Source organism: Mesoplodon mirus (genome assembly GCF_964341445.2).
Source record: "Mesoplodon mirus genome assembly, chromosome: 11".
NCBI lineage: Eukaryota > Metazoa > Chordata > Mammalia > Artiodactyla > Ziphiidae > Mesoplodon > Mesoplodon mirus.
Window position 1 is genome coordinate 94,208,304 of NC_138987.1, and position 24,647 is coordinate 94,232,950.

The 24,647-nt window shown below is 45.5% G+C and overlaps 1 protein-coding gene across 3 annotated transcripts in view; it reads right to left on the minus strand.

Moving 5' to 3' along the window:
* The window catches only part of ETV6 (ETS variant transcription factor 6), a 249,149-nt gene that overhangs the window by 130,461 nt on the left and 94,041 nt on the right, over window positions 1-24,647 (minus strand). Inside the window, exons 1-2 of one of the 3 annotated variants that reach the window (XM_082636529.1) lie at window positions 16,417-18,199; window positions 15,748-15,877 (exon numbers count right to left, since the gene is read on the minus strand). In XM_082636529.1, coding sequence (XP_082492655.1) covers window positions 15,748-15,784 — 37 coding nt within the window. In that variant the 5' untranslated portion in view covers window positions 15,785-15,877; window positions 16,417-18,199. Of the gene's footprint in view, window positions 1-15,747; window positions 15,878-16,416; window positions 18,200-24,647 lie in introns of those variants that run through there. The other 2 variants (XM_082636528.1, XM_082636527.1) reach the window with 2 other exon arrangements.

Sequence of the window (24,647 nt, forward strand, 5' to 3'; positions counted from 1 at the left end):
GGCAAAATTAGTAATAGTCCTTCACTTATACAAACGGAAGATGAGGCAAAGAATAATGTGGCAGTCCTAAAATTACATATCAGCACACAATAAAACCTAACTGGCAGGACCAGTCAGCATCATGCCCTCTATCTTGGAAGCCTATTTGGACAAGGATACCCACGATGGGAACAGCTTAAATAAACAACCACTTGGAAACATACTGAGTATCCCCTGGAGCAGCTGGAAGAAGGTAAACCAAAATACTGGGACAAGTTCTCTTAAGGAAACTGCCATGTTCAACCCATGACCCTAATAATTTTCAATCAGCACTCACTCAGAAACACCCCAAAACAAATTGCTGTTGCTGACATATCTGGCAAGCCTCAGTTTTTTCCTGTTTACATCAGATATACTAACTAAAAGTATCTAGCTTTCTGATGCAAGTTTCTTCATCAGACAAGCTGTTATACAGGGGATATTTCTTCCTTACTCTTCAGAATAAATCCTGTAAGCAAAAGGCAGGGACCTCTTAAAATTGATTATACAATGTCAGAGTTGAACAGAACTTATTAAAGTCAAAGAGTTGGACTTTCCCCAATTTTACAGATGAGCAACTGAGGCTCAAAAAGGTTAAATAGCTCACCCTCATCTACAGAGCTACTGAATGACAGCCAGGATTGAACCCTGGCCTCCTGACCCTAAGTCCAAGATTCTTTCTGCCACACCATGTGACCCCTCTAAAACTTCACACTGTTATTTTCCCCTTCAGAGCCCAAGCATGCCGCACACATAAAATCTCTAATAAACATCTGCCAAACTGACCTACAAATTCTACAATTCTGCTGTTTCAACCTAATATGGTATTTCAATCCCCAAAGATCCCAATAGTGACTACAGAAACAGTGCTATTTGGCCAAGGCTTTAGAGGAGTGTATGAAGTGTTTTTGAAATCATAATCTAATTTCCTCACGACAATGTGAAACAGGTGTTGCTGCACCCATTTTAGAGATAAGGAAACCGAGACCAAGAAGTTAAGTGACTCGCCCAAGGTGACACTGCTAGTTTGATACTGTTAGAGCTGGCACTTGAACTGAGACATCTGATTCCAAAACCTGTGCCTCTTCTACTTCATTAGCTTAAGCCTAATTAACACGGACCCCAAATAACACTTCCACCGTTCCTTCTCCCGGTCTGCTCCATAAAAAAGGAATTTAATTCCTAAGGCATCTTCAGGTCAAGTTAAAAAAAATCAGGCTGACTAAACTACATAAAATTATAAGTTCAGGTATAAGGACATCATCCGCCCAGCGCAGACCCTCATTTTCTTCGACAAACCAGACTTCAGACCCAGCTCCCGAGACCAGAAGGGCACTTACGTTTACTGTCTACAAGATTTTTAAAGGCCAGCCTGAGGAAATGGCTGCATTTTTTTTTTTTTACCCCATTGCTGAAAACATCTTCAATCATTGCTTTGTGTCAGAGGGGGAAAGAAAGAGGTCATTTCTGTGGGTCTTGGCAGCATGGGGCTCTCACAGAACCTATATGGCCTCCGTGTAGGTCAGGATTGGGTGAAGCCACAAAGAAAGGCAGCGAGAGAGATGCTCCCAGCCTCCCTGCCGGCTGCTCCGAGAGCGGTTAAAGATAGAGATGGTGGCTTCTAATGGCAGGGGTGGGAGGGAGGGGGAAGCAGGGGGCTGCCAGGGAAGGTGTGGGGGGATGGATAGAATCCAGCATTCAGAAACCTGTCAGGATGGGATTTATTTTTGTTCTGTGAGGGAGTATAATAGGGCTTTGCCTGCACTCTCAATAGCTGTTTTGAAGTGAACCCGGCTGGTATGTCTTTAATTTGTCATTTCATTATGAAACTGTTTCCCTTCCAAGAAGCCTTCAAGTCAGGAAGCTCTGTCTGCCCACACAGGAAATTCCTTTGCTTCAACTTCCCCAAAAAGGAAATTTCCCTCAGAAGTGAGCCCAGCATATGCCTTTGAGCAGAGCTGTTTCAAGAAACTTTGGCAGCTGAGTCCTGAAAACACCCCTGGCTTGCTGGCTCCGACTGGGATGCTGGGATAAACAGTGTGGCTCTCTCCCCCCAGGGGATGGGGACCCCATTGAAATGGTCCCTGGCCCCCCTCGTCCTCCCTCTCCTTCATTCTCCTGAGCCCTTGTGCCAGCCAGCTCCCACCATCCTGAGCTTTAATTCTCCAAGTCACACCCAGAGCTTTAACTCTCCAAGAGGTAATCCGTACCTGTCACTTTCATCAAGAAATAGGCATCCCTGATTATTTTTAACTGTAAGTTTTGCAGAATCATTTAACTTTTTAAACTCTATACATGCATAACTTTTGATTTAAAAATTTTAGTGTTAGGGGGCTCATCTGAAGAGGGAACAGAGCTTGCACTGTTTGCACAGGATTATTTAAAGCAGAATTTGAGGTAATTGTGTGTATTAATCTGCTTCTTCCAAAAGGCACAGACTCCAAAAAAAAAAAAAGAAGAAAAAGAAGAAAAAGAAACAGGCATCTCCGAAGACATACCTACATCATACACGGGCACTTCGACACAAAGCACCCATTCTTGTCCTCAAGCCCACACACACTTAAGATTTCTGGTAGAAAGACTGCAGAATTTCAAACGAAGAGGGTGCACAAAAATAAAACAGCCAGTTATAGTTCCCAAAGCACTTATATGGCCAAATGACCTTTTATCAAGGGTGGTGGGTTTTTTCTACACAAACTTTCCCGGTGAGGATCTGAAGTAAAACATGGACAGGGAGAAAATATCCCAAACCACAGCCTTATAAAAATTAATCTCTCAGACATACTGTGAATGACTAAGTGGGTGAGAGCCCAGAGCAGCTGTGCTGAAGTGAAGAATAATATATAATATTTTATGAAGCTTCTTAGTACAGAGGCATTAGCAGAAAACTGCCAGACTCACAGTTAAGTTTTTAATTTTCCATTTCAAATCACTTCATTAAAAAAAAAAAGTTGTGAAAAGGAAACGACGCAGAAACCTAAAGCACAAAACGAAGGAGTGATACTGAACTTCACACGCTGTATCCCAAGCGATGAGACAAAGAGAGACACAGACAGATGAGGAACTAAGGCAGCCCTGGATTTTCACCCTGTACTTAAGACTGAACTTGAACGGCAGAGCGATAGGGTCCGATCTCATTACGCTATTCGTGTGCCAGGACTCAGTAGGGATATTATTTACCAGGGAGCAGAGAGATATTTAAGGGCCTAGCAAGACTCCTATAGCCCACTGAAATCTGAATATAGTAACACTGAGGTTTGGGGTTGTGGTGGATGCTTTTTTGTGCAGTGGATTTATGATTTGAGTTTAGCGAATTATTATGTTTTTCTAAAATTTATGAGGTTTTAACCACAGTTGGATCGCAGAGGGGGATGCAACACTATTTTTCAGGTTCTTAAAGAGAATGGTCCAGGGACTAGCTCTTTGGCTCAGCCTGGGAAGAAAGGTGTAGAGTGGAGGGTCTGACCTGCTCGGCCACCTATTAGCTCTGTGACTTTGGCCAAGTTCCTTAACCTCTTTAAACCTGACCTTTCATCAGTAAAGTGAGGATAATAAAACTCAGTTCATAGCTCTGCTGTGAGGATTCAATGATATAATCCATGTGAAAAGTCCCTACCGTAAGCACCGAGTACATGGAAGTTATTGCTCCATACGGAGAGCTCCGAGGAATCTTCCTCCCGAGACCACATACCCGCCCCTCATACAAGCCACCCACCCCCAGCCAGCCCCTTCAATTTCCACACAAGCCAAGATGTTCCTGGCCACTTCAGCTTGAGACCTGGATTAACAGCTCCCTTTATACCTGTGCAATCAAACAATTAGTCATCCCCAAGGTAGGGACATTTTGGTAGGAATGGTTGAAAAGCTTAAGGATTCAGATTTACACCCCCAAGTTCACCGCTCCTCTCAAGAAAATGCAGATGACTTACACATTCTCATGTTGACAGTGAGCTAGAGAGGTCCAACATTGTTTGGCCAATACGGATTCTGGCAACGTCTTGAGACCAACAGCCAGGCATAGTAAGTATCAGATTATTCATCCTGGTCTCACAGGTCCAGGTTCACAATGCTTCGTCTACATCGAGGGGTCTGGATTTTCCATCTAATCTTATGTCTGTCTCCTCCAAGGGGAAGCCAGCCCCCAGCAAAATCATGGAGTTTATTTCCAACTCAGCCCCCTCCCTTGACCTTCCATGCTGACCACGGATCTTCTATTTCAAAAGATTCAATTTGATAAACTAATTTTCATTAAGACATTAAGGGGCTTCCCTGGTGGCACAGTGGTTGAGAATCTGCCTGCCAATGCAGGGGACACGGGTTCGAGCCCTGGTCTGGGAAGATCCCACATGCCGCGGAGCAACTAGGCCCGTGAGCCACAACTACTGAGCCTGCGCGTCTGGAGCCTGTGCTCCGCAACAAGAAAGGCCGTGATAGTCAGAGGCCTGCGCACTGCGGTGAGGAGTGGCCCCCACTTGCCGCAAGTAGAGAAAGCCCTCGCACAGAAACGAAGAGTCAACACAGCCATAAATAAATAAAATTTTTTTTAAAAAAGGCAAAATTCCTTTAAAAAAAAAGACATTAAGACATTCAGGGACATAAGGTATTCATTATCTCTATCCAAGGTATCCTCTGCTATCATGACTATTTACTTTTTTTTTTTTTTTTTTCTTTTTGAGGTACGCGGGCCTCTCACTGCTGTGGCCTCTCCCGTTGCGGAGCACAGGCTCCGGACGCGCAGGCCCAGCGGCCATGGCTCACGGGCCCAGCCGCTCCGCGGCATATGGGATCCTCCCAGACCGGGGCACGAACCCGTATCCCCCGCATCGGCAGGCGGACTCTCAACCACTGCGCCACCAGGGAGGCCCATGACTATTTACTTTTAAAAGTGGAGCCAGGTGGAAACAATGCCTGATCCAAATGGAATGTACCTGAGGAGAATTTCAGGTACCATGGTAGTTCACCGTGGGAAATATTCAAGTGCGGGGCACTCTTGTATCATTGCAGCTGAGTGACCACACACTCTGCTGAAGCATAACATGGGCCCTGTTCACGGACAGCAATAAGCCCTCTGTCCTGGACCCAGAGTGGCACTGTCTGGACAGTACAAGTGTAGAAGCTAGCCACTTTCTGGATCTCAATACTCCTTCAGCAAACAAAGAAGCACCAGACGAGAGATGGCTACATGGCTGAATGTACAATGCCAACCCTACGATACCCAGTTGTTCTTCTTCAGCTTCGTTCCCTGGATCAGTTTGCGTGGGAGGAGTCATCACAGAAGCTCCATGGAGCAGATGTCTGGAGTAATAGCTCTGAGACAGTCCCAACCAAATTCCCCACCCTACACACACCCAAACATACATGCACACTCGTTTGGATTTATCTGAAGTAGAATTTTTCTTTGCCCAGGAATCAAAAGAAAAAACTTCTTCTTTTATAAGGCCCAAACACATTTCACCTCTGTATAGAGTTCTGTGGGTCTCTGAAGTACCTCTCAGCATGACCAGAGAACTACAGGAGAGTTTAAAAGGGCGTTTATAACCCATGACTCTCAAGTGGAGACTACCTCTCTCAGGGAATTTCTACTTTTGTGTTCCTAAAAGCCCTCTAAGTAAAACCCCAAATATCTGGATGAAGAGTTGAATCATGGCCAGACTGTAAGACCAGCAAGAAGCCCACACCACGCTTGACGGAACTGCAAAGAGGGGAACACGAATCGTCTGTCCAGGGTGGGGATTTTGTGAAGCGGCTTCACTGCCACATTGCAGGAGAAGTGAAAAGAGTAAGTGTGAGGGTACAGTGCTGTGAGAACAGCGGTGTGGAAGGAATCAGAGTGAAAAAGAAAGGGAAGAAGTTTCTCCCTGGCTTTGCTGACATCTAATAGGAAAATATGCCCAAGACAGAGAAACCCTCCAACACATCAGAATAACAGGTTTGTGAACCTGCCTGGCCGTAGGGCTGCTTCCTGGATTCAGGCTCCCGAGGAGAAAGAGTCATTTCATTTCCCCAAGAGGGTTGGCGCCAAATCACTGGCTCATATTTGTTTCCCTACAAAGAGCTCCTGATATTGGCGACCCAAGAGCTACTTAAGGAGGTAAAATAAAACCCCTCATCAGCTTTGTTCACAAATCACTGCTGCTTTGGGCGATTCTTTTCTCCCTAATCCTACACCCCCTTTTCGCAGCTTTTGGCAATAAGTGGATGATTCGAGTAACTAGCTCAGGGCCTCTACTTAGAAATCGTTCCTTGGGTGTGAGCTTTCATGCCCAGGGGATGGTATAAGTGTCACGGATTCTCTCTGCTGGCTGCGCGGATGGAAATGTACTTTAAAGCGCAGCATCAAAGCTTTCACTTTAGAAGCTGAAAGGCTTCATTCCCTTGCCCACTGGGCTTTTTTCCCCCCATCATTAATTAATGCAGTATTAATTGTGCATGTGCGATGGGGCCGGCGGAATGAGGGGAGTGTGGCCCATCCATGCAGATCAGCTGGCTCTGTAAAGCCCGAAACCCAGTGCACACCACCTACAGACGGAGCAAAATGCAGACTGTCATTTTTTACAGGTTACAGGAAAGGTAGACAAGCCCCCAGCTGCTGAGGGGATTCCCACACATCATGCAGTTGGGGTCAAGGAGGTAGTTACCAGAAGTCACACCTGTGCATCATGCACTAGGCAAAGAGCCAAACTTACAGACGATTCTCAGGCCAGAAGGGGGGCTTGGAAAACGGGGGAGCAGGCCTGCGGTTCTGCTGTGAGGTCCTGGGACCCAGGGGAAGATGCGAGCGGCTGAGGCAGCCTTCAGGAGACCTGCCAGGCGGAGCAGCTGGCTCGGGTTCCCAGCCCACAAAAGCATTAACCGATCTCAATCACGGGCAGCATAGGGAAGCACCCAACGGCGGCGGCGGGGCGTTGAATTGCCGTATTTCCTTGCAGGAGGGCATCCTCACAAAACAATCACAGCTAAAGTCGGGGACGATTGCCTGCGTCATTAAAATACCACAATCTGCACTAAAATGTGATGCTGAGTGCTCGAAATCAAGGGAATGATCACCATCCTTAGCATTTACAGATAATGCTCCACTGCTGCTGTGCCTTGTATTTCTCTACTGGAATTAGAGAACAAGAAAATGTCTGAGCGGGGAAGAGCCAGTGATTTTACACACTCAGGCCACTTCGCTTCATAGGCGAGGAAACCACAACCCTGGGAGGAAGAACAAGGTGTCTGAGACTACCCCACCCACCACGGACCACGCTGGGCCAACTCTCCGAGGAACGACCCCAGACAAGAGTGTCCGCTGCTCTGTGACCCTGCAGTAGAGTTTCCCAGAACACAGGTCAGATGGGTAATCCAAGGCAGCAACACATGCGACAATTTTTCCGAAGAAGCGTGTCAGATTAACAAAAAGCATTACGCAGTGGAATGGTTTAATTTGTGAACCCAATAATACAACCATCATTCGAACACATCACCTTTCCTACTGTTTAGTAATAATCTGGGAGGTAGATTATCTCTTTAAAAAGATGGAAAATCGTGGACAACAGGCACCTCTTTTCACTTCATTTGATTTTGTTTCTAACACACCAGCATTTATAGATACCCGAAAATAAGTTGCAGACATCAGTCTCCAAAGATGATTGAATGTGAAAATTTATCTTCCTGTAATATTTCTTAAGACAGACCTCTCCACACTCACCTAGGTACCTTTTTTAAAAAAAGTGATTGTTACCTCTCTCCTTGCAAACCTTCCCCCCTCCTCTTTAAAGCGGACCACTTTAGTGAAAGTCCCCAGACCAGAAAAGAGAATTCAGCCCTAGCCGAACTGGTGAAACAACATGTTCCCTGCACAGCCCTGCACGGATGAGAATTTTCCTCCCAGGCATCCCATCTACACCCCCCCCACCCCACACACAGAGCTCTTTATCTAGGGTCTACATCTGCAGTCTGCATTTCTATTACTGAAATCTTAGCACCCCATTTGAGGCTATTTCTATCCAAGATCTAGAGGAAGCAGAAATAGAGAATAATTTCAGAAGAATGGGGTTTGGTCCACCTACCAAAGATGGAGGCAGTAACTATCAGGGCGGGGTGACTAATTATTCTTAGGAATTTACAGTCAGCATGTGGTCAGAGACAGGGACCATTTAAGTCTCTCAAATCCTGCCCCACCTCGCTTCTGAAGAGAGCAGAAAAAACAGCTACGCTACCCCAAAACACACATAGATGGTTCAGGCGACTGAATCAGAATCTTCTGATGGCAACAGTGAAATCAGCAACACGCAAAGGTCCGAGGTAACACTGACCTCTGGAAATACATAAAGATGAAGCGGGTAAAGTCATGCCTGTCAGAAACTCCAAGAGTCTGAGCTCCTTTGAACTCAGGCATGCAGCAAAATGGGAGAAACTATCCGTTATTTGAAGATGGAAACGTGCTCACCTTTGTAGAGACTCAGCCCAATCAATATGCTTTGTGATAATGGGGAGGTCGTGGGGAGGAAGCTAAGGAAGCACAGTTCGAGTCAACGTCGTGTTGAATCTTTATCACACCAGCCAGCGAGTGTTACAGAGATACGTGTGAGGCTGGCCGCTTAACTGATGGACGGGGAGTCCCCAGTCTGCAGAACCCTAATATGCCAAGAGAAAGACCACAGCGGTACTGATGGTGGGGAAAATCCAAGGGGAGACAGGAGAGAGGACAAGGAAGAAACGGAAATATCATTTCTTATTTCCTGTTGTTCAAGTCTATTCATAGAATGAGCTGGTTCCCATCGACCTTTCTTCTTAAATGGATCTTTCGCTTCATCTGTCATAAAACTTCAACACTGGGTGTAGAATGGAGCCGGGTATCTCCAGGCTCATGTAAATATCCCACAGCACCAGGTAGGGACAACCCATAGCCAGTGGCTTCCAAATGTCTACTTCGGAATTCCAAGGAAAGCGAGAGCCTTCCCCCCAACTCCCTGCAGGACCGCAGCCACTTTGTCAGAGCATTTGTCAGAGGAACTGCCTTAAATGTACACGGAGTGCACGGCACGAAATGTGAAGTGAAAGAAAAGGTCGATTGACCTCTGGTTATATATTTTTTTTCTTAAAAAAAAAAAGACATCTATAAATAGCTGCATTTATTGAAGCTGCTTCCTTATCAGGAAGCATGCAGCTAGGAATTAACGTCTGCCTGCATCGGAAATTCTTGCAGACAGCAAACCCAAAAAGGAAATTTCCCTTCCAAAGCATCCTGGCTGTTCTGTTGTGGCCTGTTTTTTCTCTTCGAGCTCTTTGAAGCAGCTACCCAGGGCCCTGTGCGGCTGGAAAAGCAGAAAGCCTTTGAACACTTGAAAGTAAAAAGTGAAGGACCCCTAAGGAAGGCATGAGGGGCACAAAAGAGAAAATGCTGGTGGCTGGCCATCGTTGTTAGAAGTCACGACTGCTTTGTCAAGATACTGAGAAGGAAGTCTCCTTCCCCATGTCCTTGCCTCAACTCTGCTGGTGATGTCACCGTATGTCACAGGCAGCTGTGTGAGGAGGGGCCATTTGGGGAGGCCTGGGCCTGATAATGGCTGAGGATGGGGGAGCATCTGTCAGGTCTGAGGAGGTGGGCAGGGAAGGTTGAAGAAGGAGATGGCAGATTTGGGCAAGGCCAGGGAAGAAAGTTGTTCTAGACAGAGGTACAGGTACGGTGAGGGAGGTAAAGGCCCCGGGAAGGAGTGCCCCAGAGCAGAACCAAGCTCACGGAAATCACAGAGTCAGAAAATAAAGCTTACTTCCATTGTGACCTAGGGAAATCAGTCTCAATATGTGCAGACAGAGCTCCAGGCCCTTTCTTTAATGAAACAAGCAAGCACATCCATGCTTCTCTTGGCCCTTGAAAGGGAAGATGCACCTCCTCAACACAGAATTTACCAGTTGTGGAAACTGAAATAGAGCCCTCATGAGTTCCTGGCCACTGTTCACCATGCACTGTGCAAGATGCCACATACAAATTAGCTCTGATACTTATAAGAAACCCTCATCAACTATATTTCAATGAATTTTTTTAAAAAAACCCACAGAAAAAACAAAACAGACCAAAAAAAAGTTGCTAAAAGAGTAGATCTTAAAAGTTCTTATCACAAGAGCAAGAACTGTAACTATGTGTGATGACAGATCTTAACTATGATTGTCTCCAGGCTCATGTAAATATCCCACAGCACCAGGTAGGGACAATGATCATTTCACAATACATACATATATTGAACCGTTGTGTTGTACATCTGAAATTACTGTGTTATATTTCAAAAAAATTTTCCGTATTTTGATAATCATTGTGATTATGTAAGAGAATATCTTTGTTCTTAGAAAAATATACAGAAATATTTACAGGTAAAGGTAAAAAAAGAAAAGAAACCACCATCAGTAGGTGTTTTATGAAATTAGAGCCTTGGAGAGGTGAACTCATCTCTCTAATAGAGAGAGGCAGCCCTGGGATGCCAGCCCGTTCAGGTCTGTCCGAACTCAAGTCCTTCATATTGCTGTGCGTTTTCAACCAGAAACTCCGAAACAGCAGTGGGCCCTGTTCCCAAGAGGTCATTCCTGATGAAATGCCAGGGAATGTGGGGACTTGGGTGGGCCCTTTGTGGCCAGCGCTGTCCTGCTGGTGGCAGAGAGATACTGGATTTCAAGCTCAGCTCACTAAAGAGGGAGGCGCAGGAGGAATGGGTGAGCAAAACTGAAATAATGATCCATTGAGACAGGCCAGCCCGTTGGGAGGCTCAGCACAAATGAACGGCCAAGCGCATTACTGGAGCCCTAGCTGTTCCCAGTCCCCGCATCCACGGCTACCCAGACGCCAACAGTCAGCACTGCCTCTGCTTTCAAGTCTGAGAGACTCTGCCATTATGTCTTCTCCTAAGAAGGCTAAATGGTGACTTCTGAAATAGAAATCACGTTAGATTCTTCATGTGCCACGTGAATGTGAACAATTCAGTGTAACTATCTGAGCCATGGTCATCGCATCAATAAAATAGGATTAGTAACACCAAGCACTGCTGCATGATTAAATGAAACCACATATATGAACACATTTTGTTACTTATAATAATACAGAATACTAACTAAGATTATACTTAATTCCCATTTTTTGCCTCTTCTTTGGGAACGGAAAGAACTCGAATGTATATAAAATTGTTGACTGCTCCACTCAACAGCAGAGAGAAGTACTGCATCTCTTTTCAATCTCCTGGCTCTAACCGAGCTTTGCTTGTCTCGTGACTGTCTTACACTCGGTCACTCTGCTGAGACTGCAAAATCGCCCAAGGGGGTGAGCCACGAGGTAACGTTTCCAAAGGAAGGCATTAAATTAAATTATTAAACACACGAGCAGGAGCAGTAATGTAAGAATTCTGAAAGATTCACAAGGAAAGGAAGGAGGGCCAAGGGACTATTTCTGGTGTTCCAACTCTAGAAAACTCTGCGCAGCTATTACCGCTATTTATGAACCCGCAACGTCATAAACCGTAACCCTATTAAATGTGATGAATGAGTCCTGGGTTCCGATTTTTAAATATCAATTCACAGGAATTGCAGGAGAGCAAACTGGCACCGCAAACGGCAAAGGCTTCAGGCAGGCGGCATCACGTCAGCCTGTGATTAGAAGCAATTCTGTCGACTAAATGCGAGATGATTCTGTTAAAAGGAATTTAATAAGGAAAAGGCGTTCAGCGATTTAAATTCTGCCCCGTACATCTGAAATACACGCACTGTGGTCACGTGGGCGGCCCGGGGCATCGCGATTTGAGGCTGAGTGTTTCACAGGGCTGGCATCAGCTCATAAGGCACCTTTTGCTGCCCCCTTGGCACCCACCGGCCATGAGTTTAGAAAAAGTGGTCCCTGGGCAGACAAACTAGAGAGAGTCTCTCCTTCACACTAGGAGGGCCCAGTGAGGCCGTTCACCGCTCAGAGAATCAAGAGTGAACTTCTCCAGGCACTCTTGGGGCTCCACGGTCCTGCAACTGTTCTCAAGGTACCATGAAAGGTTTACGTTCCCTTTAAAGAATGGAACTTTTCTGGACTTCCCTGGCGGTCCAGTAGTTAGGACTCCATGCTTCCAAAGCAGGCAGCGCAGGTTTGATCACCGGTGGGGGAAATAAGATCCTACATGCCGCGCACAGCCAAAAAATAAATTAATTAATAAATTCAAAGAATGGAACTTTTCATTTTCACCTACCTGCTGTAATTGTCACACTTCAGCTCTTCTAGCCTCAAGCTTTAAACAAAAATTTAGTACCCTACATGGAAGGAAGGAGGAAAAAAAACCCTTTCTATCTTCTCAATAAACAAACTTGTGTCTGCTCTCCTGGTGCAACAAGCAAGTTCCAGGAAGCTGCCGCAGGACTCTGGGGGGTGGGGAGGGCAGGGAGGAGGCCTGACCAGGATGGTATGGGGCTGGTCCCCCCTCCTCTCCTTGGCCCCGACTGCCCCTGCCTGTGCCTTTCAAGTCCTCTAGAATCACCACTTTGGGCTTGCCCCAGTTATCACTTTGTTTTTTTGTTTTTTTTTTTTTAAATCAGAGGCAAGTAAGAGGAAAAGCCATGACTTTCTACTTCTCAACAGCTTCCTAAGTTGTCACACTGTGTCTTCAGCTTGCCCTGTGTTGGCAGGACAAAATGGTGAGAAACCTGCAGTACGAGAACCTTAAATATTATGATCCCTGCCTTCCGCCCTAACCAGGAAAGGCTATCTATTGATTTAAGAAGGAAAGGAGAAGAAGAAGGGGTTAAGAGAGAAAGGGTTTATCTGGAGATCCATGAGGACAGGGGGTGAAAAGAAGCCACTCGGAGGCATACCAGTCTGGTGAGTATCTCTTTAAAACAAGCGGCTAAAAATGCTTTCAACCCAGCAATACCATAAATGTCCTGCTGCCGTCTTGGCTTTCGGATTCTTCCCCGTACTTTCCATGAGCATTCCGCTGGGAATTGTCTGGAATCCCAGATTCAAACAGCAATAACCCAATTCCCTTGTTAGAATATTTATTTTCTTTTCGGTTTGGAAACCCAGCTGGGATGCATCCTCAAGTATACGACATGGCCTCAACCATCCTAGGCACTCCAGGAGATGTTTCTCAAACAGCACAATGGGCAGCAGAGTGCTGGAACAGGACAGGGAGGCCGGCAGCTCAGTCTCCTGTGGAAAGTCCCAGCTGAGGACAAACAGCAAGAGCCTGGGAACCTCCACTTTCAGAGGATTCATTCCAGATGTGGGAACAAATGGTGCTACCATAGGGCTGATGCAGATTCCAAGGAGGGCTCTAAAGTCAGGCTGCCAGACAGGAGCATTCAGGCAAAATCATCACCATGACCACCTAACAACTGATTATGTTCTAAGGCCAGCAGTAATGTGCTATATAGTTCTATATCTGATAATTCTCTAGGTGGGCATCCATCCACCCATCCATCCATCCATCCAAGGGAGATATGCAAACTATTTAACAACTGATCGACCAGTTAGAACAGATTCCAGCCAGAAACCAACCCTCTGGCCACATTAGTGAATAGTGGCTAACTGTCAACCCTGAATTCATCCATCCATCCAAGAAGTACCTATTAAACACACATCATGGCCTAACAGATAAAAGCCCAGGCTCTGGAGTCACACAGAACTGAGTTTGAACTCTGACTCTATCTCCTACTGACTGTGTGACCTTGGCAGGTTACTTACATTCTCTAAGCCCTAAATTCCTTATGTGTGACATGGATATAACAAAAATACCTACAAGGATCGCTGTGAGAATTAAATAAAATAATTTCCATAAAGGACTTCCCATAGTGTCTGGTACAGAGGCATCCCACAATAGCTATTAGCTACTATGACTGTGTGCTAGGCACACGGCAGGGCCTGACAAAACAGTGGTAAAGCAGCACCGCTGTGACTCAATGAGGAAACTGTCTACCCAAGAAAAAAATTAAAGTGTTGGTATGGAAGAAACAGTTCCAAGTAGCGAAAATGATGTCTTAGGTGAGATCATAATATTTTCAAGTTAAGAGGGCTGTTGAACATTCTCCTGTCCAATCACAATTTTGTATGGTATGAAAACTGAGTGTTAGGAGGACTGACTCACAGTCAAACAGCTAGTCTAACAGCAGAACTAGTTAAGAATTACAATCTCCTGATGGTCAGTTCGTTGTGTTTGTTAGTTCGTTTTACCATAGTAACTTTTTACGGAGAGGCAGTTCTACCGTAAAAGAGCTTACATATGTGGAGTCATCCAGAGACAAACCAAGAGTTAGGGTCTTTTGGGGGGCTGGGGGATGGGTTGTGTCAAAGTACAGGAAGAAAAAGTCATGAAACCTCAGCCTATTTGGGACAGGAGTTCATTATTTCTTTTTCTCTCTTTATGGAGACTTCAGGCTCCATAAGGGCAAGGAGTTGGGTCTGCTTTGTTCATTTCTGTATCCTGGCATCCAGAAGAGTGCCTGGCACAGTGCAGGTAATCAGTAACTATTTGTCGAACGAATAAATGAAAGAGATTAGGTAGTAGGCGTGCTTTCTCTGCATGGCCTGAGTATGTTCCACCCCAAAGTGAACGGTCCTGAAGTGAATAGCTTGGTCATAGAACAGCTTGGGGAAGAAAAAAAGGCTAGCAGTGGTCTCTTTCCCAGGCTGTCTGCTCACACCACTCACTGGTGCCACAAAACTCCGTTTTGCTGAGTACAGCCGTGCCCTCGATCATGACCATGGCACCTTCACAGCCCCAATCTCTTCTTTAAAAGTTCAGTGTGGAGAAGAGAGTAGACTGAAGCTGGAGTGTGCTGACCCTAGTATATACCAACTTTGTAAACACTGATGGATGCAGCAAGCTGGAGGAGGGGAAGGGTTCTCATGGCCCCCAACTCCCTTCAAGGATCCCAGCCACCACCCTCACGGTCGGGGAGAAGGGGTACGCCAGCAATGCACGCGAGTACCTCCCAGCATCACAGTCATGTGATCTGCTGGATGAGCACAGAGAGAGGAAAGAGAAGCCTGCATCCTCTCTTGCTGTTCCCCACTCTCAGCGGCAACCTTCTGCTTTCTGAGGAGGGATGGGCCAGGCGGAGCAGAATAACCTGGGAAGCACAAGCACGCCCGAAAAAGACAGCAAGTACCACTGGGCCACCATTCAAGTCATGAGGAATCAACTAGGGAAGGGCCAAGGTGACCGCCCCCCCCCCACGCCGTGTCGTGTCCTCCATAACTTGGACTCGTACCCTGAGGCTAACAGTCTAACCAGAGAACCTGGCATTTTCTTAGACACCGCGACCAGGGTGGCAATCAGGTGATGCCTTCTCCCCGGCTGCGCTCGGCATGCTGGATCATCGGGGCTGGGTGGCAGCTCAAGAAACAAAGACAAAAAGGAAAGGACAGGTGCTGGGTGCTTTGGAGCCTGGCCCCAGCGGCACAAGTGTGGAGGCCCCGACGCCCTGCTGAGCTGCAGCGCGGGTAGTATGTCATAGTCAGACACGAAATGAACACGCAGAGAAACGACAGCCAGGAAGCGCAAGCTTTTCAAAGCCATTTGCAGGTGGGAGGGCGCGAACGATGCCAAAGCAGCTTCGGGAGGTCGTGGGAAAACCATCTCAGAGCGCGCCCCTGCCCGGCTTGCAGCCCCGCCTCCCCGCCACCCCCGCCCACAGCGGTCGATCCTCCTGTCCGGCTGTCGGTCTGTCCGTCCCGTCCAATCCCCCCCCACCGCCCCGTCCATCCCGAGGCGCGCGAACACTCACGCAGGTGCGCAGGCAGGCGGATCGAGTCTTCCTCCATCCTGAGCGCTCGGGGCACTGGCACATGAAGTGGCGTCGAGGAAGTGTAACTGGGCACCGGGCTCTCGGGGGGTGTATATGAAATCCGTTCCTGCTGTTAAAAAGAAGCAGCAAGAGGGGAGGGGGGAAAAAGACAGTGAAAGCCTGGAACTGAGGGCTGACCTCCGCGAGGGGGCGGGTTCGGGGCACCTCTAGACACTGGTTCCCTCTCTAGGCACTCTGTGCAGCTGTCTTTCAGATCGCCAGCATCAGGGATTTGTAACAAAACGCGGGAAAAGTTTAAAATCGGGCTTTTCCTTTGCACTCGGCTAAATAGGTGTCCTTTTTTTTTTTTCTCTCTCTGTACTAGTTGTTTGTTCCAGTAAAAAGAGGGGAGGCAAGACCAAGGGAATGAAACAATATGTCTAAGAGAATGGCGTTAAAGACTCCTCTCTCAAAAATTACTCTTCCGGTCCCATAATTAATGTCACCAATACATTAAAACCACCTTCCCTCTTCTCTGGCAATATCCCCATCTTCTAATCAAAGTAGGATTCCACACTCAGATCCAATGAGAGGTGAGCCCAAAAGGATGGCTTATAATTTCGAGATTTTAGTTAATAAATCTGCGAGCAAGATTCGTCTATCACCTACCTATCTCATGACACAAGGTAGCACCACCAAAAATCTCCAGTGTTTCATTTTTCCCTTCATCGCAGGGAATTATCTGCTACATCAACAGTTATCTCCTTGTCCCCTTATGCTCCATCTCAGAATCAATAATTCCTTTCCTTCTGAAGCATTTCAGGGCTCATGCAAAGAATAACCTGCATTTAAGGAAGTATGGTTTAATCGAAGATTCTCACTCAACTGACAAGGAAAGGGGGAGGGGAGACCCAGCACATCCACTGTTTAAATTCAAACAGGCGGCGTTTGTTAGATCAATTAAAATAACTGGATGGGATGGGAAGGATTAGTTTTAAGTTAAAAATGTGCCAACTAATGGCCAGAAACCAACGATGGTGTACAGCGGGGAGAGCAGTGCAATTTGCATCTTAGATCGACAAATACCAACTAGTCTGACTTGCAGTCCATACATAAACCACAGAAACTAACAGAAGTTGTGTTTAACAGGGCAAAGTGAAGTGGGACACACATGGTCCAAAAATAAGATGGGGCGAGAGGAGATCGGTAAGATGCCGTTGGGAAAACAAAAATCGAGCAAAAGAAAAATCACAGATTCAAATAAAACGAAAGGGGTGTTTACGTATTGGAAACAGTTCTCTAACATTTTAAACTCCATCAAATATGCAAAGGGAAGCAGGGGAGTCCCCAGCCCTGTAACCAAACCGAAGCTTCTCTTCTGCTCATAACCTGGAAAGTTTGGCAGCTGTGGCAGGAAGTTTCGACTTTAAATGAATATATACATATTTTTGTAATTTCCGAATGGAATCACAATACCTTCCCTGAGGCATCTTCAACCTGCAACTAGGGCCTTTGGAATATTTCTGTTTAAACATACGTCCTAAAGTTTCCTGGTGAATTTCTTAATTAAGGGCAGACACATACACCCTAGATTTCATTTCTGGATCAGTGGAGACGTCCTGTGAAAGGCCACCCAGAGGCAAAACCTTCAACTTCACTTTTCTTGAACTTTACCAAACATCACACATATTCTGAGCAACTCTAACTTAAGGAGGAGTTATATTTGTGGTGTTTGGCTTGGGGTTTTTGAGGTGAAAAAGTCAAAGACATAAACACACATATGGGAAACATACGAAATCTGCTGAGGGGTTTTTCAAGGTGAGATAGGCTTTTTTAAACATTTTAAACAGTCTGTTTTTCTAGTTTAACAAATTCTCCATACACTTCACCCCTTGAATAACACCCCACCGCCACCCCAGTCCCAATATATGTCTCGCTATCTTATCTACCATTACTTTATTCCCAGAAATAGCTTTCTGTTTTGTTAGGGTTTTTGCAGAACTGAAACTGTTGATGAAGAAAACACGGTGCAGCCAGACAGCTTTCAAATGGCATGGTATGAGTGTGAGAAAAAAAGAAGATGGCATTTCCTAAGACGGTGACTTTCTCTTAAAGCAAGGAGAAACTTACAAGATTCTATAACTAGTCCACATGCGTGAGAGGCCACCTCTTCATGCTCCCTCACCCTCACCAACTCCATCAAGGATGGAGCCCTCAAGGCAGATTTTACTTTCTTGGGGAAATATACCTCCAGCCTGCTGATAAAAGAGTCAAGCTAGGTATCACCTTTAAAATGTATATATTCTGACTTGCTAAATTATCGTTGTGTTGTACCTTCTTTTCACTGTACTTTCTTTGGAGGCAGCCCCCTGTGTGTTTACATTTGTGTGTGGTTCCCGGTCTTTCCTGGTACACTGAACGCCACACTTCAGGGCTTGCCCTTGGATTTTTTTTTTTTTTTTTTTGCGGTACGCGGGCCTCTCACTGTTGTGGCCTCTCCCATTGCGGAGCACAGGCTCCAGACGCGCAGGCTCAGCGGCCATGGCTCACGGGCCCAGCCGCTCCGCGGCATGTGGGATCTTCCCGAACCGGGGCACGAGCCCGTGTCCCCTGCATCGGCAGGCGGACTCTCAACCACTGCGCCACCAGGGAAGCCCCACTGCCCTCGGATTTTTATGCCACACCCCCACACGTCCAAACAATTCCAGGTGAAGACAACCTTGCTATTTCATGATGAAACCTATAAGGAGAAGGGCGGACACCGAGTGATTGTGGAACTTGAATGCCTCTCACTCCCGATGATGGATTCCACCCAGCAACATTGCGACACCCTAAGCCTGGGATGGGAAGCTCTTTTCAAAGGTTTCAATGAAGAGATTTGTCAGTAACAAAAGAAAGGGTGGGTATCTTGACCAAGAGGGAGAAAAGCAAAATGCGCTTCTAGGGTCTTGAGCAATTTGCTAGCGGCTGTTACACTACCGTGACCCTGGGTTTAGCAGCCAGCACAGCACTCAGGGGACCCCGGAAAGGATGCCGCCCAGTGTGTGGGCTCCTTCCGAGGAGAAGCAAGCACACACCTGGGCATCCCCCACCAGACTTATGTCCCTTGTCTCTCTGTCAATCTCTAGGGTGACTCATGTGGTCCTCATTTTAAAATCTGTTATTCTAACCATGCACTTAACATCTACCGGGGCACAATCAGTAGACTATCAGCAGTTAGAAATATGAAACAAACACTGCTATCTCCGAGGGAGACATCCAGGCAGAGGGGCTTAAAGAGACTAACATCCGATTCCCCCGATAACGGAGACCTCTTTATTCTCAGAACTGCCTCTCTGGTCCAACCCCAAGGAAGGGAGGGGGAACCCGCTTACAGCGCTTTCACCTCGAGAGCAAATTGTCAGTCGGATGAAAACCAGAAGTGTTTTATTTTAACATTACAGAGGGGAATAACGATTTCCCCAAGAGGATTATAACCACTGCTCTAATTAAATTAAAATGCTGCCGACAGTGACATTAATGCATTCAAGCGTTGGAGGGGGATACACTGCCAGCAGAGGTCAATGATGTGACTAAAAATGCCGTGATGTGGTTACATTATTGTTTAGATACTGAAAAAGGAAACATGCTGCTCTCAAATGTGCAGACACAACCTATCAAACCAACGGGCCGAACAAAAGGGAGCACTGCCATTTCTAAGGCCAATTGTAATACCTCTGAGTAGGGGGGTTGGAAGAGCAGCACAAAGCTCTGGAAGGAGAAAATAAGGCTAAAAATAGTTTTAGGCAAAGGATGAAATGTAAATGTTACTAACCATCATAGAAAGCTTTCAAAACATTAAATGGAATGCGGAGTTAGGGTTGCTACAAGCACACTATTGAAAGTGAGCTCTATCCCCGACCATGAAGGGTCACAAGGTGACCCTTCAAGAGGCAGTTCTGAGAATAAAGAGGTTTCCATTACTGGGGGGAATCAGATGTTAGTGTCTTTAAGCCCCTCTGCCTGGATGTCTCCATCGGATATAGCAGTGTTTGTTTCAAGGTGACCCATCTAATGCTGCTCATTTAAAAAAAATTTTTTTATTAAAGTATAGTTGATTTACACTGTTGTTAATTTCTGCTGTACAGCAAAGTGATTCAGTTATACATATATATACATTCTTTTTCATATTCTTTTCCATGATGGTTTATCACAGGATACTGAATATAGTTCTGTGTGCTATACAGTAGGACCTTGTTGTTTATCCATTCTATATATAATAGTTTTTGCAACTGCTAATCCCAAACTCCCAATCCATCCTTCCCCCACCCCCCTCCGCAACCAGAAGTCTGTTCTCTGTGTCTGTGACTCTGTTTCTGCTTCGTAGATAAGTTCATTTGTGTCATATTTTAGATTCCACATATGAGTGATATCATACGGTATTTGTCTTTCTCTTTCTGACTTACTTCACTTAGTACGATAATCACTAGGTCCATCCATGTTGCTGCAAATGACATTATTTCATTCTTTTTTATGGCTGAGTAATATTCCATTGTATATATGTACCACATCTTCTTTATCCATTCATCTGTCAGTGGACACTTAGGTTGCTTCCATGTCTTGGCTATTGTGAATAGTGCTGCTATGAACGTAGGGGTGCATGTATCTTTTTGAATTATAGTTTTGTCCAGGAGTATATGCCCAGACGTGGCACTGTTGGATCAAATGGCAACTGTATTTTTAGTTTTCTGAGGAACCTCCATACTGTTCTCCATAGTGGCTGCACCAATTTACATTCCCACCAACAGTGCAGCAGGGTTCCCTTTTCTCCACGCCCTCTCTAGCATTTGTTATTTGTAGATTTTTTAATGATGGCCGTTCTGACCTGTGTGAGGTGGTATCTCATTGTAGTTTTGATTTGCATTTCTCTAGTAATACTTAATAGTTCTGCTCATTTTTAAACCAACTGCTTAGAACCTGTGACTACTGCATAAACCAAGCTTATATGTCTTGTGTTCAGTAGGAGAGTGGTGTTTATCCTTCCTCCACGCCTACCCCATGGCTGCCTTTTATGGGCAAGAGATAAAATCTGAATATTATTATCACCAAAAAAGGCTTTCCTTTTCAAAATTATTTAATATAGAGCTTCTATAAATCATGGGGATCCCCCAGCACATTTACACATTTGTTTTTACATCACTAACTCTTTGAAAAAGCTGAAAGGCTGAGAAATTTAGAGCTTACTGACCATTAAATACCAACCTTCTGGAAATAAAGATAAGGCATTTCTGTAACAGAGAAAAACAGAAATAAAGTCTGGTTGTACAGTCCACCGTCCCAAATCTGGGGATTCACCAACTATGGATTGAAAACATGCAGGGGAAAACAAATTTCAGAAAGTTCCAGAATGCAAAACTTGAATTTGCCATGTGCTGGCAACTATTTACATAGCATTTACATTGTATAAGTAATAAAGAGATGACTTAAAGTATGTGGGAGGATGTGTACAGATTATATGCAAATACTACACCATTTTATTTTATATAAAGGACTTAGGCATCTGTGGATTTCGGTATCCTCAGGGGTCATGGAATCAAACCCCCCTGCAGATACCGAGGGACAACAGTACTTGCAAAGAGACGGTTTAGAGGTAATTTCAAAGATTTCTTAACTGTAGAGCTAAGATGCCCTTGATTTAGGAACTTTTTCCAGAAATAGCCCCCATCCCCATTATGACTGCCAGGATCACACCAAAGATGATTTCTAAAGCCTGTGTAAAGTCTTGAGGACAAAGAGTGTCATGGAAACAGTGGTGCCCATGGACCATTTCCCAAGGAAATACAGTAAAAATGCTGCAGGTGCACTTTTGATCCTGCTACACTTAGGTGTCCCTTCACTGCACTGAAAACCAGCAACACAGACAAGAGGGGAAACGGTAGGTACCACAGGTACAGTGGTCGTGCTAGTAATATTCAATATTTTGAGGGAAGGATTTCCTTCTCTTTTCCACCCTGCAGATTCTTAGGAAAGCTGCCTGGGAAAGCTGATGCTTCTACTACAGTCATCTTCTATAGACTAAAAGAAGAAATCTCTCCTATGGGAAACTATTTATTGAGATTTACTCAACTGAAGTCTGAATACACAATTATTTAACTACACCCTTCTGGCTGCAGAATAATCCAAAGTGGTGGCTTTGGCTTTCATTAAATAAGCTTTCATTAATAAGCAAAAGCAACACATCACCAAAAAACTGAATAAGACTGAATTCTGAGCTGCACAGTTTTCTAGGTTTTTGGTGCCAGGGGTGCAAACAGAATACACAACAACCTAAACTAACACACTCTTGATTGCCAAGTTCTTTCACTTGAAAAACTACACTGAATATTTTGTTCACCCCCAAATTTAGCAAGATCAACTTAAAGGACTTGTGGAAAGATGCAAACATCACTCTTCTTTGCTAAATTTACACACAGCCACAGTCCACGATATCTTTCGCAGCTTTCGAGAAAGAAGCAGTGTACTTTAGGATCTGGGGTGAGAACGGTATACCTTAGGATGTGAGGAGTTCAAATAAGAAGTGCGAAGTAGAAAACCAGGTCCATCAAATCACAGCAGTGAAGTTGCGATGCTGTCTTTCCCTCCCACAGAGGCTCCAGGAGACGCCTAAACAAGTGACCCGAGCCGGTTCCCCCCTTAGTGCCCGGCTCCTCTCCTGAGGGAAACAGCCCTCTTGGTGCTGAGTCATCAGATTTTTACACCCCAATTGGTCTTTGGCTTTCAACATGCTTGCAGTCATTTCCAGCAAGAAAAATGGGAGTACCCCATGAAAACAGAATGGGCAGGAGCTACACTCCTGGTCTCTGGAGCTATCTCCCTTGGTCACCCAGACACCCATTCAGCCCTTGGTGGGGAGGGTACGCCCCACAATCTACATTCACACTGACGTGGGGATCTTCTGAGGAGCCCTGCTTCACCCGTCCAAGGAGTGCTCTTGCTTTGGGCACTGAAGAAGATGGTTCGGGACCTGGACTATGTAAATTCCTACATGCTTAGAACTGAAATAGACAGTCCTTTTCCTCCCCTTCTTAAGGCTACTCTACCCTAAATGAGAAGACAGCATATTGTGTCTATCAAACAGATATAAGTCAAAGCACCTTAAGTCTTTCTTTTGCCCAGAACTAAGTTATCGATGCACAATTGGATGAAAGAAAAGAAGCATTAGTGGGCTTCTCTGGTGGCGCAGTAGTTGAGAGTCCGCCTGCCGATGCAGGGGACACGGGTTCGTGCCCCAGTCCGGGAAGATCCCACATGCCACGGAGCGGCTGGGCCCGTGAGCCATGGCCGCTGAGCCTGCGCGTCCGGAGCCTGTGCTCCGCAACGGGAGAGGCCACAGCAGTGAGAGGCCCGCGTAACGCAAAAAAAAAAAAGAAAAAAAAAGAAGCATTAGCAATAGGCCATGCAATCAAGCACTGCTGTAAAAGGCCATTAAGGTTTTGTTCTCCCTGTGATTGTGATGAAATCTTTCAGCGTTCATCAAGCATCCACTAGCAGCCAAGGCCTGTACCAGGCATTACGAATTCTACCACCATTAAGTCCTAGAATTTCTACGATGGCCCCAATATTAAAAATTCCGGCCAGGACATGGAAGCAACCTAAATGTCCATTGACAGAGAATAGATAAAGAAGATGTGGTACATATATACAATGGAATATTACTCAGCCATAAAAAAGAATGGAATAATGCCATTTGCAGCAACATGGATGGACCTGGAGCTTATCATACTAGGTGAGATGGAGAAGGACAAATATCATATGATATCACTTACATGTGGAATCTTAAAAAAATGGTAACAATGAACCTATTTGAAAACAAAACAGAAATAGTGTCACAGATGTAGAAAACAAACTTATGGTTACCAAGGGGGAAAGGGCGGGGGACGGATAAAGTGGGAGACTGGGATTGACATATACTCACTACTATATATAAAATAGATAACTAATAAGAACCTACTGTATAGCACAGGGAACTCTACTCAATACTCTGTAAGGACCTATATGGGAACAGAATCTAAAAAAAAGAGTGGATATATGTATATGTATAACTGACTCACTTTGCTGCAGAGCAGAAACTAACACAACATTGTAAGTCAACTATACTCCAATAAAAATTAATTTTAAAAATTCTGCATCACTTTACCCATAATACATATGGGTACTCATACATAAACACTTATACTCCTCAGAACATATGTCCCAATCTTGGTTGAAAAATATAGTCATTGCGACAACCAGGGAGGGAAGCTAGCATTAATGGAGCGCTTGGAATATACTTCCCATGAAGCCTTCATTTTATTTCAGACTCACAATAACCCTGTAAGGAAGGCACCATGACCCCCATTCCACATGATGCGCCTGATCTGAAGATGGCAGGGGAGAAGCAATCTGTTCAAGTCACCAGCTCGGGAGATGGTACAGCTGGTAAAAAGAGGAGACATAAGATATTACACTGAAGTAGGGCCAGCCCGTCCACAGTGGCTTCACAACTAATGGTGACTCCCACGAGGTAAGTTCAAGCTTGTAAGAACAGCTGCAGCTTTGGAATATTTCATTGCTTTTGTGCCCTCACTCCTCAGAGAATTCCAGGGGGGTCCCCGAGGGTCGCTCCACAGGGGCCCCGAGCCAGGGTGCTGACTGTCTTAAGCCTGTTGCTTCTGCTACTGGGAACAAAGATGGCAGGCGTAAGTGCCTTTACCTGAAGGAAGGGGACTAAATGCAACGTGCGAGGGGAGTTCTCCTGGCATGACAGGAGAGACACTAGAATCATCCAGGGATGCGTGTTACCTGTGGGACTCCATCAGCAGAGCCGTCAGGGCATTTACAGATGGCTGGCGCCTCTGAGGACTCCACCTCGTACTGAAAGC